The following is an 18,463-nucleotide window of genomic DNA, read 5'->3' as shown; positions in this document are numbered from 1 at the left end:
CTATTCTGAATCACCCCACCCCACGACTAATTCCCAAGTTTCCTCAAAGTACCATTAACATAATAAAATAATAAAAATTAAAAAGATGAAAACACAAAATATTATCAAAAACATAAAAGTTTTATAGAAAATATGTGGGAACATCTCTAATATATCAGTCTTTGATGCTATAATTAAATTATAAAAAAAATAAAAGAAAAATTGATAATGTATTATTATTATCATAATCATAGCAATCATCTAAATATACATTGCTAGTTATATTTAAATATGCATTGCCATATTGATGAAAGAATGTATTGTATCCCTTAGCCCCAAAGAGATAAATAACAACTCATAACCAAATAGAAGGTTGATACATGACATATCATACCCACTTTTCAAAGGGCTGGTATGTAGCGTGGGTGGGATACTGTCATATAATTTCACCGTATCAGTTCACATTGTATTGCATCAGCCCATATCGATACCTATCAATAAGTATTAGCATATACAAACCAATACTCCTGTATTCAATTAGAAAATTAAAACAAAAAGAAAAAACAATTAATAATAAAAGTTAATATTTTAAATATTAATAAGAGTTACATTGTTTTCCAAAATTTATCTTAATAATAAATAAAAGTTAAGATAAATTTTGATGTCGAGTGTATTACTAGAAATCACTTTACTGAGGGGCTGCTTGAGAGGCCCCCAACCTTGCTCTCAAATTTAGATATCACCCTATCATCATTGAAGGGGACTTGAAGCTAGTCATCGACTGCCTGAGGAAGCTTGAGCTACCTGTCTTGGAGATTAAAGAGCATGATTGAGGATTGTCATCGCATCGGGGGCCTTTTGGATTGTGGGATCTGCTATCGTCATGTCTTCCGCAAGGCTAACCAAGCTGATGATTTTTTAATGCACATTTCTGATGAGGGAAGTGAATGTCTTTTCTTCTTTAGTTTTGCCTAGGGGTCTCTCTGTTATTTGTTTTTGTTTTTTTTCAATTCTTGGGTTCATGCTACACCCCGTCTTGTGTAGCAATCTTTGGATTTACCATAAAAAAAAAGTCCATGCATGCTTCACATAAATTATTAATACGTGTTTGTTATTAATACCTTAAATAGTCTCAGACAAATTGCTATTGATGCATTAGTAGAATTTATGTTTTTTCCTAGTGCATTCAGAGTGTACATGCACATTTCTTTTAAGGCTGTAAGTTCGCATTTTGATAGGAAAAAAGAGACAGAAAGTTGGGGCAAAGTTGTGCATGAATTCTCTCCAACTTACTGTTCGACAGGCTTGGATATACAGTTGGTCACGGCTGTACTGGTGAACTTGTAGTTGCTCGGCCTGCACACATAAAAATAGGTGGTGCAAGTCCAGGCTGGGCCAGGTTTCAGTTCAACCCAGGCCCAACCCTAAGAATTGGGTTTAAAGTTCAAGACCAATCAAGCTTAAACTATTTAATTCGAGTCTAATTTGTACTAAAATTTGATGTACTTAGGTTGGGCTCAGGTTGGTCAATTAATTCACACTAGAAACTGATATTCATGTGTGTATAATTACATGTATGCATATATGTAAAGTTTATTTAAAAATTATATATATAGTTTATTAAAAAACTATGCATATATATATATATATATATATACATGTATAGAATTGGGCTAAACTAAAATTGGGATAAGGTTGGGCAGGTTCAGGCTTCCTAAGGGCTAGACCCGAACCCAGCCCAAAAATTTTAAGACCTAAATTTTTGGATTCAGGTCCAGCCCGAGGACCAAAAATTAAAGTCCAACCCATGTAAAAGTGTGGGCTGGGTCGGTCCCTCCCAAACTGCACCCCTACATAGAAGTAGAAGAAAACTTTGCAATCCTTGGTATTGGGAGAATTTCATGTCTTTTGAGAGGTCAGATTTCATACCCACACCTACCCACAAGATATTTTGGCTATACATAAGAAACATCTTCTGTACTTAAAATCATTAATGGGGAGATGTTTTCGATGAACAGCTGTAATGTTTCGTGGGTAGATGTGAGTAGGAGATCCAGTCACTCTTTTAAAACCTGCCTCATGGTTTGAATGTATCCGATAAAATTGGAGTTTAGATCAGCGCCCCACAATGTCCCACAGCACATTCCCGCCATTATCGGGAGATGTTCCTAATACACAGCGGAAATGTGCTATCGGACGTTGTGAGGCGCAGATGTGAACTCATAAAATTGAAAACTACTTTTGTGGCGAATAGGGGCTTATTTCAAAAAGTTCATCTCCTAATCACAAGATGCATGCTGGCCACAAGAGCCGACAGCCACACATTGCGAACAACCGTTACACATTATTGTCATCCATGGGGATATGTTTGCAATATCCAACTATAGTGCCTTGTGCACAGGATGTGGCCAGCGTATGGTGGTCAGCAGATTCGAACTCTTTCAAAAGCGGCCAATGTAGGATGGGAATCATCTGGCATGGAAATGACAAAGCTACCTCTAACATTGCTTTTTGGGCTTTATATGTGAGCCCATGGCCTAGCATACCGAGTGTATATTGCACCTTCAGCAAAAATGTATTGAACCGCTTGTGACTACTCCTTGGTGCTTGAAGTTCTGGGCTTGCTTCTTATGCTCAATCCTACTCAATGACAAGTGCTCAACTTCTCATCTTGCTGCTGTGCTACTGCTAGGTTTTTCTCTTCGTACATTTACTTCAGTACTTCTCAAATCTCTGTTGCAGGAATTTCTTTCCTCCTTGTTGCATTGCTAGCTACTCAGGATACTTCTGGTTCGATTCTCCCCATGCCAATTGAAAACTTTCCCTGTGATTGCTACTCTTGTTCTTTGTATTCTTTGTATCTTCTCTTGGTCAATTGCACCTAATTTTTGTAGATCATGATTGTTTTCCAATGAGTTGAATGAAATTGCCTTTTGGCTTTTACCAAAAACAAAACAGCCTTTCTCATTATCTACCAAACCAAACATAGCCATGTGTCCCCATATGTATATACCTTAAAATCTCTCCAACTTGCTTTACCCATATTTTGAACCTTGTCTGACACCTTTTATCAAATATGGGATGTGCTCATGTGCCAAGATCACACCTTTGTGAAATTATGTAACACCCTAAATTTCCACTTAAGTTTAGGTTAGCCCTCCTTTTCATCAGAAGGAAAATAATATCACAACAATAGTCGCCTAAGTAAGAAAAATATAATAACAAAGCCATACTTTCTCTGTGTTAGTCTCATTTACCTATATAAATTACAATCAAATAAGATATTTTAACAACTTCATGACTCAGCCTCATAAGCTTCTGCAGCAGCAATCTCAGAATCCAATTTGTTTATTAGTTGCTCACTCACGTGTTTTGCTACAGATACCATGTCAAGAATGACACTTGGGTCTAAGCCCGAACCCCCTCGTTTGGTAAGACCACATATGTGTCCATGCCTATTAACAGAAATAGAGACAGCCGAGCTCATTTGTGATTCTTCTTCTGAGGTTGCATCTACAATGTAGTGTCTACCAATCTGCAAGGACAGTGATCAAATTTTCTTATTAAACAATGCAATATCAAAAGAGATTATGAGGTATCAAACTGGTAATCCAAGGTTAAGCTACAATAACAGGGACTCCACAGTTCTAAAAAAAACAAACAAACAAAAAACAAAGTTATGAATTTTAAGTCACCTTTGTTAAAGTTACAATAACTGGTACTCCAGTGGTGTCAAACTGTAAAAATTCCTCATCACTTATGTCAACCTCTGGTTGCTCGTCACCAGAAGGGCCCATGGCAACATGGACTTTTGGAATGCCTGTATTGCTCAAGGCAGCCTGGGCAGATAAACAGAAACAACAGAAAAAGTTAAAGGCTGGATGAAAACATCTGGGTTGACCTTTTGGAATGTATGATAATAAGATGATAAATCATTTGTAATACTACCAAACAAGGATAAATTAGAATTCAGAGATCAATGAAAATTCATTTAAGTTGTGATAAGCCAGCACTATGAAAGGTGATGTCATGCAATTTTAATTTACCTTGATGGCAGCACCTAATGTATCTAGCAAATTCCCATCCGAACTAATGACAAGACAATCAATGTAGAGGTCCCAGCATATCTTCCCTTCGATAACCATCAAAGATGAGAGATCAATACCAGCCCCTAACAAACATTAAAATGACAACAGAATCAGCTGATTGAATCTGGCAATAAGAGACACACTTTCCACTTTGTTAGAAGATACTGTCAAAAGAAAGATACTGTTGAATTATCTTGCTTCTGCACCTGCTCCACTTTTACCCCCCAATAAACATCTCTGTAGTGCAACTGAAAGTTCTGTTGCTAACTCTTCACCTCCTCTACGCTGTGTACAACACATAAATATGATTGAATACCCAAAAAAAGCCAAAAGTACCATTAAGTGTAATAATGAATTATTTATGCCAACTCAGAAAACAATTAATAAGTTGATCAACATCAAAATGATAAGTTTGAAAGTTGGAACACCAAAAGAGAAGAAAAGACACAAAGGCCCAAAAACAATTCATAGTTCCATCTACGTGAGAAGAGTAACTATGTGTCTTTTGAATAATGGACAGAAAACTTTTTATTTAAAAGTTTACATCAAATGGTTTAATGAAGCTGTCATGCAATCTTCTTGTATATTTTCTCCCAAATTATCAATAGATTCCTTTTTGTTCTTTTAGTGAGGAAATAAAAAGGACAGAATTTTGCAATCTTCAATCAATATTCTTTACAAAAAAAGAATCCCAAGCAAGTTTTGTTTGTCTAGAAACAAGCCAGAGAACAAAAGAAAGACAATTTTGTTGAACGGTTTATTTTCCCACTCTAACACATGCAATCTTATAGAAAATTTGAAGTTGTAAAACAATAAAATTAACTTTCACACTAATATAAGAAGATTTATAAAAATATGGTTTGGATTTTGTGAATCAACAAACATGCATTTCTGCACTGGTTCTGGATAAAATGTTACAAGAAAGAAATCAGAAAGATCACTCACTGTGGAGGTTTCTACTTCAGCAAAATTTGCTCTAACAAAAAGATTGTTGAAAAGTTCTTAAACAAATTACTTTCATACAACACAATTGTAATGTATGTGCAAATCCCATGCTCATACAAAAGCAAGGTACGTTTCAAAATGGCCACCCAGGGAAAAGATAATTAACCAGCAGTTGGTAAAACAGATTTATGGAGTGTAGTAGTATGTAGGTGATGACCAGCACCAAGAAAAGTTTCTTGTGTCACGTAAATGATAAGTTTGAAAGTTGATCAAGAAAAGTTTCTTGTGTCATTTTGAAAGTTGAAAGTTGGTAAAACAGATTTATGGAGTGTTAAGTAGGTGATGACCAGCACCAAGAAAAGTTTCTTGTGTCACGTAAATAAAGGATGGTGAATTGTCTATTCACTTACTAATTAATTGTGAGGTGCCTTGTTCCCTTTGGCAATTCTTCCTTGATATGATGTTTGGTTCTAGTTTCTATTGGGTTCCGCCTAATAGTGTAGCAAGCTTCTTTAATCAGTGGCCTTCTTGCAAAATGGGTTCAAGAGGTAAAATCTTTTGGAGAGCCTTAACACATGCTGTCATGTGGTATATTTGGGATGAACGTAATAAGAGAACTTTTTACAACAAATTTGCTAGGATGGAAGCCATTAGAGAAAGATTTTTTTTTCTTCCATCTTTTCCTGTCTTCTCTCCTCTGATCAGTTCAAAGGTTTCAGCTATTCTGATCTTGAAAGGAATTTTTTTTATATTATTCACTCCCCCCATTTTGACAATCAGCCTGGACACTGCAGCACTCCAAGGCGAGATCTAGATTTCTTACTGAGGTTTGATGGCAATTGTAGATCTTCTTCCAGCCAGCCTCCAGCGGCTGGCATTGGAGGAGTTATTTCTTACAGTGGCCCCATTGGTGCTGTAGATGCTTCAGAAGCTAAAATCAGAGCCTTGGTGATGGGTCTGAGAAGTGAGAACTGTTAGATCTCTGCAGCTGAATTTTGTTCTCATTGAGGGGGATTCCAGAAATGTCATTAATTGGGCCTCCCATCCAGAAAAGGGCCCTTGGAGGTTGGGTCATTTCCTCAATGAAATTTCTGAAATAACCTCTTCTCGGCATTGCAGCAATAGATGGATTCCAAGGGAGCTGAACTCAACTGCTCAACTGCGGATCTTTTGGCTAAATCTGGGGTGGATAGAAATTTTTGTATAGTGCTAACATGTTGCCCCCTTAAATGAGGAGTTTTTTAGCTGTGAAATCCTGATGGTTTTGTTTGTACATCCCCCCCACCCCAGTTTTTTGCCCCTATTGAATATAATAGTTACCTTTTTTCAGAAAAAAAAAAAAGATCATCTCCTTTGTATAAAAGCATATCCACAAACCTCAAACATGGGGGCTGCTACGGGACTGCAGTCAACATATATAGCAACTTTTCCTTTGTCAGGTTGGAGAGGAGTTGGTTTTCCAAGTTCAGCCTGAAATTAAATGAGAAACAAGAGTTAGCATGACATTTTAAAGGTAAATTTCATCCTAAGGACAGAAGAGAGACAGTTATTAGAGGAAGAATGCAACAATTAACATAATCAAGAGAATGTAGAAAACATTACATATTCATAAATTCTTAAGAAATAGAATAATACCCTGTAATAAGAAATACCTTTACACTGGCAATGACATCTGTTGCGCCCATCCTAAACCTTGCTGAACCATTTGCCTGTTGGAAAACCCATGAAAGAATGCTAAGTCCCATATTGTAAAGGAAATCATCTGATGAAGAACTAGTTCTATAGAGAGGTAACAATCTTACAAATAGCAAAGGACATAAACACCATACCTGAGGAATGACTCCAGTTTCAACAGATATTGGTCTATAGGTTAGTCTTTTTCGGCCATCAGTGCGGATGTCTTGGGCAATGCCACCTTGTATGAAATGCTTCTCTCCAATAGATAATCCCACCATTCCAGAAAAGTATGCAACCTAAATGGTAAGAGGAACAAAACATATGAATCAGAAACAAGGAATACTAAAAAAACAAGAAAGCAACCCTAGATGATGGTCAAACTGGTATGACCAAAGGGAAGGATAAGTAACTACCAAAAATGTAAACTAAATAGACCAATCTGAACCACCTACCCTTATTTCTTCATATTCTTGGTATCAAGGTTTTGGTAGCCTGTGCTTTTTCAAGTCTGAAACTCTACCCTTACTTCACCCTTTCACTCTATAGTGTACCCAAAAAATAAAAAATAAAACATTATGAGACATTACATGGGTGATATTGGCCTATGAATTTGATCCTAAAGTCCCAAAATGCACCTCCCCCCCCCGAAATGTCCCCACATATAACCATGAATCTGTACTCTTAATGTCTGAACCAAGTATAACCATGAATCCAAACTCTTAAGGTTTACACAAAATTTGTGGCAGACCACTCTACAAACTGTTGTAAATAATTACCTACTTGAAAAGATAGAAAAAAGAAAGAATAAAAAGTTTATGAACCAAAGCTGAAAAGTATTTAATGGTTGGAAATATAAATTTTTTTATTTGAAATTGTAGCCTTGATTTGAGCAAAGATTACAACATAAACAAGTACATCAGAGAACCAACTAGGGTTTATCCAAGGAGATCAACCATCGGAGCTATCTTTCCTTTGCAACAATTAATAGCAAAGTTTAGAGAGAGAAAAAGAGACATCTTCTTATGGTGTTCATTGATCTAGAGAAAGCATATGATAGAGTTCCCAGAGAAATAATACGAGGGTGGTCTTGGAAAAGAGAGGGATTCCAAATAGTATATAAGGCACAAGGTGCCAAAAAAGCACAAGGGGCATTTTGTTTTTTGCGCCTGAGGCACAAGGGACACGCCTTTCTGACGCTAGGTGCAAAAAATAAGCTAAAAGTTCAAGAAAGCAAAAATATTAAAAAATAAAACTATCAAAAAAAAGTAAACATACTATTAATTAAAAATATTTTAAAATTCAAGATACATAAGCATAACATGTAAAGCATATTTAAAATGAAAATGTAAAAATAAAATCAAGCAATAACATATAAAACATTTTTTTATCAAATAACATATAAAACATATTCAAACATGTAAAACTCCCAATCTCTTTATTCATTTCCCAATTGCATTATTTAAAATATCTAATGTGATGTTTAATATTATGCATTCCTATTCTTAATTCATATAAAAAGAATATTGTATAACTTTAATTGTCTTTTAAAAATATCTTGTATTAGGATGAATGAATGGGCAACATTAGCAAAGACGGGGGGATTTTGGGAGCTTTAGTGAGAGAGTGAAGCAAGTGAATTGGATAGTAAAGTTATAAAATCATTTTTTATAAGGATTAAGAATTTAAGACCCTAATATGGACTTGTTTGGGCTTGGTTAGGAGTTGGGGGGGGGGAGACAACAGCCCAGCCACTAGGCATAAAAAAACAGAAAATATCAAAAAGGCACAAATTTTCAAAAGGTGCACACCTGGACTGAAGCGCAAGGCACACCGGGTTTGTGCCTTTTGAAAGTGCTATGCCTAGGGGCTAGGCGAGGTGCATACCTTAAAATCAATGTTTTAAAACGCGGAGGCATGACGCAAGGCATTCCACTACCCAGAGGCGTAGTTCAAAACGCAAGAGGCGTAAGCCTCCCGAACACAAGGAGGCGTAAGCCTCCTTAAGAGGAGGATGAAGATGAAGGGGGATCTCATTTTTTTCTTTATTTTTAATAAAAATGTTTTATATTAAGAAGAATAAAGATGCATAACATTAGTTGAAAGGGGGGGGGGGGGGGGGGGAACCACTTTCTTTCCGCTTATCTTTTCTTCCCTTCCCTTCCCTTTTCTCTTTTTTTCTTCTCTTTCTTTTTCTTTCCCTTCCCTTTTCTTTCCTTTCCTTTTTTTTCTGTTTTCTTTTTTTTTTTTGTCTTTTTATATAAGATGTGCATGAGGCATATGCCTCTAACACGCCTCATGAAAAAAGCGCAAGAGGCGTACGCCTCAGAGGTGTCAACGCCTCCCACGCCTTTTAAAACACTGCTTAAAATGTGCCCCGCTTATGCACCTAGGCGCACCTTTTAAATCACTAAAGTATATAAGGTTATATGTATGAGGTTGCAACAACCAATGTTACAACACTAGTGGGAGAGAAAGCAGATTTACAATTATGATGGATGTTAACAAAGGTTCAGCACTTAGCCCTTATTTATTTGCACTAGTAATGGATAAATTGACTAAACAAATTAAGGAGAAGATCCCATGGACCTTGTTGTTTGCTGATGACATCATTTTAATTGATGAAACCGGTGAGGAATTAAATGTAAAATTTAGCGTATGGACAAATGCCTCAGAAATAAGAGGCTTTAAAGTAATAGGAGAATCAGGGTACACTTAGGATTGGAGACCAAGAGATAACTCAATGTGACCTTTCCCAGTACCTTGGTTTGCTAATTTATAACAAGGGAGAGATTGAAGAGAATGTCTCCCATCCCATAGAATTAGAGAAAGATGGACAAAGTGGAGGGGTGCATTCAGAATTTTATGTGATAGGAAAATACCACTTAGATTAAAAGAAAAATAGTTGTAAGGTCAGCTATTTTATATAGAACAAAGTGTTAGGCAGTCAAGAACAACTTGTCTAAAAAATGTGCGGCAGATTTGCATATGATGAGATGAACAAGTGGAAAAACCAAAAAGGATAGGATCAAAAATGATGTCATTCAAAAGAACCTAGGAGTACCTCCAATATGTGATGCAATGAGAGAATGTAGACTAAGATGGTTTGGTCGCATCAACGGCACCCCCAAGAAGAGGTGATTTGTTGTAACTTGAAGGGGCTAAAAGGGTTAGGGGTAGATCAAAAAGGACATGGGTAGAAGTAGTAAGAAATGATTTAAGCACCAATAATTTAACAATGGATATGGCATTAAACAGAACAGAATGGTGAAACATGATTCATGTAGCCGACCTCATATAGTTGGAATAAGGCTTGGATGATGATGATGATGATGTCATGACAAACTGTTGCTTTGATTTATATCTTCAAAGACACATAGGCCATATTTGGTTCAACTCTCATTCTTTCTCATTCTTACCCAAGGTCAAATTCTAAGATGGAAAAGAACGAGTAAAAATGGGAAGAATGAGAAAATATTGCTCCAAACCAAACACTTTTCCTAAATAATGAATTCTTTTTGTAGCAAGAATGAGAGTAAATTTTAACTTGTTTGGTTACAAATTTCATTCTCATTCATTTTCTTCATTAATCAAAATAATAACACAGGTATACATATAACACTCAATAGCATATATATATCATGTAATCATGAAATACCCACACCAATAAATGGAGGTAGTGAACTCCATGACAGCATATATAACAAGGGAGTTAAGAAGTCTAGCAAGGGAATGGTCATTAGAATGAGTTCAGTACCAAGGACAGCCCATAGCCTAGCAGCTGCTATAGCTAAGAATAGGGAATAGGGTACATGGGCAAAAACATTTGGGGGATGTTTTAAAAAGTAAAACGAAATGATAAAAGAGAGGCCTAGTAGCTTACCTGACCTCGATTGTATATCCTGTAAATGAGTATACTAAGGAGTAAGCACCATTTAAGCCTTGTACATGGAACCTATGGTCCCTTCTTATACTTTTTTTTTATTGGTACCTTCTTACTTATACCTGGATTTTAAATTACAACCCACAAGACCAAACCTGGATTGTAAATAAAATCTTCTCACGTAAATAAACACCACTACCTCTAGAAAAGAGATTGTTTATTTAACGATCCTGTTGACAAAACACATTCTGAAAATAACAAATTACCGTCCATACAACATTACAACTCAACTCAACGAAGCCTTGCTCCAATTATATGAGGTACAGGTAGGCTACACTAATCCTGTTCAACCATCAGTCCAGAATTTTATATATTTTACACACCATTTGCGCAGCCATATGTGTGTAGGGGTGCTCACGGTTCGGTTAACCAAACCATGGGGTATTTTTTCAAACCGAACTGATGCAATCGGTTACCTGTTAACCACGGTTCGGTTTTTCAGCTTTTTATGCACTTACAATAAAAACATATATATTAAAAAAAAAAAAAAAAAACTAAAACTGTCTGGATGGTGGTTGATGTCGGTGCCGGATTTTTCATGAAGATGGCGGATTTTTCATGAAGATGGTGGTTGTTGTTTGTGCCGGCACTAGTTGGTGCCGGTGGCGGAGATGCAGAGAGAAGAGGTGAGAGAAAGAGAACAGAGACGGAAGTATGTTCGACAGGCTTGGTGTTGTCGTGTTGGTGGTTGGCATTGGACCGATGCTTGTTTTCCGACGAGGTGGCAACCGGCGTTGTCGCTGGTGCTACCATGTTGTTGGTTAACACGGGCCGTGCGGCCGTCTGGAGTGAGGATTGTGGAACAAGAGAAATGAGAGAGTGAGAGAAAGGCAAAAGAGAAATGAGAGAGTGAGATGAGTGAGAGAGACCAAATAGAAAAAGTAGAAAACTGTTAGAGTGGCAGACTGGCAGTCTAGGGAAAAGATAAAAGAGAAGTCTAGAGACAAGAGAAAATGCCAGACTGGCAAGTCTAGGGAAAAGATAAAAGGGAACCAATGGGCGATGGAGAGTATTGAAGATTGTTAGACTAGCAATCTGGCACTGCCGAAAAAGGTTGAAAATTCAAAGAGAAAGGCTGAAATAGACTACAAACTTTTTTTATTCGAATTTCAAGAAAAAATAATAAATATAATATAATATATAATATTATATAAATATATATTGTATATATACCGGTCGGTTCGGTTAACCACCGATTTTTTTAAATGGTTAACCGAAACTATCGGTTTTTTAAGAATACCAAACCGACCAGTTCAGTTAACCGATTTTTAGTTTGGTTTTTCGGTTTTTTTTTGCTCACCCCTATGTGTGTGTGTGGGTGTGTGTGAAAATGGAATGCATCAGAGACCAGACCTGAAAATAAGAAGCAAACAGGAAAGGAAGAAGGGAAACAAATTAAAACATAAAAGGTGAACCAGAAAAAAAAATCACACTAGTGCAGTTTGAACGTTGCAAGCCCCATGGTCCAGTCAATTACTTTTACAAATATTTTTTTTTTATCGATACTTCTACAAATAATTGCAGGGCCCATTTGGCTTAACCATAAAGCTTTCAGCCTATTTGGGTACCAGAAAGCTTTATCTCTAATCTTTCATGTTCTCTGCTGTATTTTGTTCTATTATGTTTTGAAATTCAACATGAAATATACAATATAAAATTTTAAAAAGAAGATTACAATTAACATCAAATATTTTAATTAATGATTAGTTGAAGTCAATGTGCTACATATTGTCTTTTCAAAGTTGAATTACTAACAGAATGCATATATTCAGGGTCAATTCCCTCTAGATTCTTCCATGTGTAGATACATTAACAAATTCACTGTACACTAGTAGGAATCAAGCTTCTTGTATGTAGCTGCTTGAGAATAAGCAGCATCCCTGTGGATTATGCTCATTGTGGCCCTTTAGTGGCATCTAGTAGACATCTTCTTGGATCTCTTTCTAGGCATTCAAATGCTGCTTATAGTACCTAGTACCTACACAGTCATGAGTCATGTATGGATACTGGGTGGGACATGATGCTGAAGACGGTCGGGGCTATGTAGAGGCTTTTGTGGATCAAATCCTATGATGATTGATTGTTTCTTGAATTATGTTGCATTGTTTATTTTTTCCTTCTTCACCTTGGAAAATGTTCCAAATATGGCTGATGTTAAAAAGATATATGCAGTCAAGATTCAAGAGTGCAGTCACTGGATATTGATCATTTGTTACTCTAGGAAAGGTGTTGCAGAGAACCTGACTGTATTAAAAGATGCAGTCATCGAATTTGCTTTTCTCAAAAAAAAAAAAAAAAACTGCACTGTGCAGGAAATGGTTGGGATGCAGGGGTATCTAGATGGGCTACTCTTGCAACACACCTTGGAAGGCAATTCATGGCATCCTCCCCAGTTCTTCTGCTTTGTAAGGTATGATGCTTGTTCTGGGACTCATGTTCTTTTCTGGGAAGACACTTGGGAGGGAAATTTGCCCCTCAAGGACCTGTTCCCCTCTCTTTTCTCTATTTCCCTTTATAAAAAAGAGATCCCCATATACCCCTTTGTCTACAAATTGAGACCTTGGCTTCCGTAGAGGGTTGAGGGATGAGGAATCCTTATCAGTTTCTGAGCTCTTATTGTAACTTAGACCAGCTCAACTCTGATAGGAGAATTTGGACTTTGACTCCAAAAGGTTCGTTTACTTGTGCCTCTTTCTTTAAATCCCTTTGCTCTAGTTCTTCTCCTTGGGAATTCCCAGTTAAAGAAGTTTGAACTAGGCCTATTCCCCCAAAATTAGTTGTCTTTTGTTGGGAAATTTGCTATGGAAAAATCAACACGATGGATAACTTGCAGAAGAAAAGACCTTTCTTTTGTTTATCCCCTAACCGGTGTACCTTGTGCAAAGCGTAGAATGAGGACTGTTACCACTTATTGATTTCCTGTTCTTTTGCTGCAGCTATTTGGAATTGGGTATTTGATATGATTAGATGCAGGTGGAACTTGCCAACTGAAGTAAATTTGTTGGTTTCCCCATCTACCTTCGTGTGGCCCATGAAAATAGGGAGAATTATGTTGAAGTGTATAAGAGCAGCTCTCCTATGGACCATTTGGGAAGAAGAGATGCCAGAATTTTTCAGGAGAAGGAAAGAACCATTCTTGAGGTCAAGGAGTGTATTTTGACAAGCGCCATTCTGTGGCTGAAATCCTTAAAGCTCTTTGAAATTTACTCCTTCGATGATATAAAGAATTGGTTTGCAATTTGCCTTCACTTCTTCTAAGAAGCCCAGAATTCAAGTAACTTGGACTCCACCTATGGAGGGCTTTGTGAAGCTGAATTTTGATGGAAGTAGTCAGGGCAATCCAGAACCGTCTGGTATTGGTGGTGTACTGAGAAACGAGAACAGCAACGTTCTTTCTCTTTTTTCAGGACCGGTGGGAATAGGAGACTCTGTGAGGGCTGAACTCCTAGCTGCAGTACAGGGGATACAGATTGCTTGTCAACTTGGAGTGCAGAACTTAATAATGGTTGGCTGACCCGGGTACTGTCACTTGGGGCTTTAAGGATGTTTTAAAAAAGGCCAAATGGTTCGCGAGGAATATGACTGTTAGGTTTCAGTGGGTGGGTAGATCGGAAAATGCCTTGGCTGATTATCTTGCTAAACAAGGGGATACTCGGGTTACTCTGTATTGGGCTTCTCTATAATTTTCTTTATCCTTTGTTCTGTTTTTACACTAAAAGGTTGATGGAATCCTCCATCTCCCCTCCTTAAAGGGAAGGTAGCATCTCATGCCTCTCCCTGAATTGTACTCTCTTTGGCTATGATTTAATAAATCTTACCATTCAATGATTAAAAAAAAGGACAAATGCACACTTTCATATGGTACAATTTGAAACTAATAGTATCAATAAACCTGTTGTTTCTCTTTTTGGGTCTATAAGTTTTTGGGAATGAACCAAATGAATGCTTTCTTGGCTTGGCACTGGCTATAAATCCAAGTGTTTCTTAAAGGAAAGAAGTATTAAGCATTTGGCTTCAAAAATACATGAAGACTGTTATCAGTAATTTTATAGTTAAATGGGTGATGTAAACAAGACTGTTATCAGTAATTTTTAGCATTTCACTCTTAACCGAAATGATAAATATAAATATGATCAGGCGATACAGTGTTGTACATGATATGGCGAAGGCAATCAGCACTTTTTATGCTCTCAAACACCATATACAAGGTTTTGATACTAGTTCAATTCATCTAACAAGCAAAACAGATTAATCTTATAGTACTTGTTAGTACTAGTCAAATACAAATTTAGTAAGTCAATCAATTAATAGCAGCAATTTTCAATCAGTTGGTTCTAGTCACATTGATCCCATTTGTTGCAAAAGATGAACCGTAAGTGAAAATACTTTATGGAGATAACATCTGCTATATAAGTTCAAAATTAGTTGGATCTAGTCAAACATCTCTGACAAAAGGGAAAGAAGTCCTATCAGAGTAGCAGTTAGATAACTTTTGAATTCAAGTAATGTAATATAAGACTGATGTACAATATTCCACTAGTACTGAGCAGTGGGAAGAATGATTTTTCATTGAGGATCTTGTGTGGCATGGCGAGTATATGAAGGCTTCTTGGAGGAAGGTTTGGTTGGGGAACCAATATAGAATTTATGAGAGAAAGATAAGTTATAAACAGTCAGCTCAGCATTATCACTCACTTTATGGTTAATGGGGGTCATAAAATTACTCACTATGGTCACAGCTAGAGGTCATCTATATATCAAGGTAAATATATCTCCTTGGGTATCACAAAAAATAGATAATTAGCAGATGCGTTTCAACAAAAAACAAGAGGGATGTTAGTAGTATCTATGGCCAAGAACATGATAGATAGACAAGAATCTATGGCCAAAAGATTGATGGAGAAACCTTGATGAATGGATAGTGCAACCACTCACAAGAAATCAGAAAAAAGAAGGTTAGGCATTTTATCCAAAAGCATGTGGATCCTACCATGAGGAGGAAAACCCAATGTAGCTTATATTTCTTTTTCTAATAACCTCTCCATAATGGAGGGATGACAGAGCCAGTCCAAACTGCACATCAGTAAGGGACCCTCTTGATCGATGATATGTTTAATTCCTATATTTACAGAGAACATACAGGTCACCTTGTATTGTATTTTTCTCAATATATAACATAGCTGAAATTTTAAAATTTTGGGTTAAAATTAAAAGCCCAGTAAAAAGGGTAGCTTGATTAATGGGTAGAAACCTACCATATGAAGACAGCTTGATTACAACATCTAAAGCCTTTGGAATAACAAAAGTTCGAAACCCGTGAATGACTTGTTGAAGAAGGGGACAAATTTAATTCTCACCTATTACAACTTCTTGGTAGGATGCAATATATTATATCAACCACACCAGCGGGACCTATGCCTACAGATGCTACCAAATAATGGAAGATTTAACATTTTCAGATGCTTTTGGCAAAATATGTTGTATTTATAAATGCTACCAAATGATAGAAGATTCAGTATTTTAAGATGTTTTCAGCAAAATATATTGTATGTCACAAAATTTCACATAGCTCCTGCATAATTTGCTTTTGCGTTGCAGCATGCAGTATGCTCTTACTTCAGTGGCAAATAAATTACATAGCTAACCACCATATTCACAGATGTTCTTTGAAATGAAGAAATTTATGCCTGATAACTACAGCCTGCAGTTATGCATTGGAAGGGGACCTTGCTAAAATGGAAATATATTTCTCTTAAGCAAATATGTGATTTATAGATATACTCACTCAATTATCTAATTTCCAATATTTAGCATTTTTTGGTAGTTATCAAAGTTTTAACCTCGATTACATGGTTGTCTAACTTTTTGGACTAATAACCAACAAGGTTTGCCAGTTTAAAGGTAATTTATTAAATGGTGAACAGGAACATAGTACAACACAGGATCAGGCCCACACCACAACCACGTGGCACCTAGATCAGCATACAGTCACAAGCTCTACAAATTGACAAGAGAGAGAGAGAGAGAGGAAGAAAAGAGTTTCTGGTTAACAATAAAAAATGGGCAGAAGTAGGACTTAGGCATCTCACCTAGCGTTTGAGGGCATTAGAACACCCCAATGTGGGGGGAAACTTCCTTGAATTGGAACCAGAAATTCAACACAAAATTTTTTACATATGCACCTATAATCCTTTCTGAAAATCATGATTCCCCCAAGTGAGGAAGTTAAAAAAGGCTCCAATCCAACAGGTTAGCCCTTGAAGGACATTTACAAGGCTTCCAACTGTGTGTGTGTGTGGGGGGGGGGGGGGTGGGGTGGGGTGGGGGGGGAGCAAGAGAGAGAGAGAGAGAGGAACAGCTAAAAGTAGAACTTATGCTTAATTATAAGACGCTTCTTCTATCATACATCAAGTAACTGGATTCAAATTTTTAATGATATTTTAGTTCACTACCAACAGAAGGCTACTGAAGCAAGTATTTTTTTTCTCAATGCTTCATCAAATTATCGGCTTATATTGTTCAGTTCCAGTTCTTGTTTTCAAAATTCTAAAATTTTGAGATGATGCACCTTTTTCCTTTTTAAAATAACCAGTCAAACACCTTTAGCAAGTATCGGTAACAGATTTCCTTGTGACCATGCGGTAATCGAAAGTGAATGGCTTTGTTGATGTCAACTCCTAAATGTATGTGTCCTACAGTTCCCAAATTTCAAATTTTATTTTATTTTATATTTCTTGAACATCTCTGTTTGCTGTTTGAGAAAGACTCAGTGACTAGTTGCTTAGATTTTTTTTGAGGGGGGCTGAAAGGACTAAAGAATGGAAGTGTAGCATAGAATTGTACTTCTGCATTTTCTGGATAGATTATCAAGTATGGATGGATAATGATGTGCATTTTCTTATGACGATTTGGGTTATACTTGAAAGATCTTTTGCCCAAGGTAGGAGAGGACAGGGGTTGAAATTTAGGAATAGTATTGGGGAAAAACTACTTTCGATGGTGAAGGCTCAAGCTTTCAGGAGAAAGGGATTGCAGATTATCAGTGCGACATTGAGAGAAGCTATGATCCCTTTTTGAAGAGAACCCTCTCAGGTTCAGGATGTGCTGTTGAAGATGAAGGCTTTTTTACAGAAACTCCAAAAGAAGGAAAAAGTACTGTTATGATTCGGCCTGCCTTAGAATTCTATCTGTCTGAGATCGGTTAGGTAGAAAGAGGTAGAAAGGTGGAAGAAAGAGAGAAAGACAGAAAGAGAGAAGGGGAAATTCTGGTTCGAACTGGAAGTGTCAACATAACCTTATCCCAGTCGGCCAGACAAAACTTATATTATTAAAACTGATTGAAAAGACATATGTGCCCTTATTTAAGTTAGGAGCACCGGTTCCAACACAACATTACAGATCAGCAACATTAATCTAGGTAAAAAGACAGAAATACCCCTACGCTAACACTCCCCCTCAAGCTGGTGAGTATATATCATATACTCCCAGCTTGTTACATATGTAGTCCACTCTTCCCCGACTCAAGCCTTTTGTAAATAAGTCAGCCCATTGATTTCCTGTATTAACATGTGTAGTGTCTAGTTCTCCGTTCAGCACCTTCTCCCTTACAAAGTGGCACTCAACTTCAATGTGATTGGTTCTTTCATGAAACACCGGATTAGAGGAAATATGAACTGCAGCTTGATTATCACAATAGAGCTTCATTGGAGTGTTGATGTTGTACCCTACTTCCTGTAGAAGGTTCCTTAGCCACACTAATTCACAAGCGGTGTGCGCCAAAGCCCTATATTCTGCTTCTACACTGCTTCTTGCCACAACCGTCTGCTTCTTACTT

At 37.0% G+C, this 18,463-nt stretch overlaps 1 protein-coding gene across 2 annotated transcripts in view; it reads right to left on the bottom strand.

The window, feature by feature from the left end:
• Positions 1 to 3,086: 3,086 nt before the first annotated feature.
• Positions 3,087 to 18,463, bottom strand: part of LOC148865061 (3'-5'-exoribonuclease family protein) — a 31,509-nt gene continuing 16,132 nt past the window's right edge. Inside the window, exons 3-10 of one of the 2 annotated variants that reach the window (XM_088979353.1) lie at positions 7,142 to 7,229; positions 6,842 to 6,985; positions 6,665 to 6,721; positions 6,390 to 6,482; positions 4,274 to 4,352; positions 4,026 to 4,150; positions 3,675 to 3,818; positions 3,087 to 3,514 (exon numbers count right to left, since the gene is read on the bottom strand). In XM_088979353.1, coding sequence (XP_088835479.1) covers positions 3,275 to 3,514; positions 3,675 to 3,818; positions 4,026 to 4,150; positions 4,274 to 4,352; positions 6,390 to 6,482; positions 6,665 to 6,721; positions 6,842 to 6,967 — 864 coding nt within the window. In that variant the 5' untranslated portion in view covers positions 6,968 to 6,985; positions 7,142 to 7,229 and the 3' untranslated portion in view covers positions 3,087 to 3,274. The remainder of the gene's footprint in view (positions 3,515 to 3,674; positions 3,819 to 4,025; positions 4,151 to 4,273; positions 4,353 to 6,389; positions 6,483 to 6,664; positions 6,722 to 6,841; positions 6,986 to 7,141; positions 7,230 to 18,463) is intronic. The other variant, XM_088979352.1, reaches the window with a different exon arrangement.

The sequence above is a fragment of the Nelumbo lutea genome, chromosome 3 (genome assembly GCF_056320005.1).
Source record: "Nelumbo lutea isolate HS-2025 chromosome 3, American lotus-T2T, whole genome shotgun sequence".
In the NCBI taxonomy this organism is placed as follows: domain Eukaryota; kingdom Viridiplantae; phylum Streptophyta; class Magnoliopsida; order Proteales; family Nelumbonaceae; genus Nelumbo; species Nelumbo lutea.
This window is presented reverse-complemented; position numbering and strand designations above follow the sequence as displayed.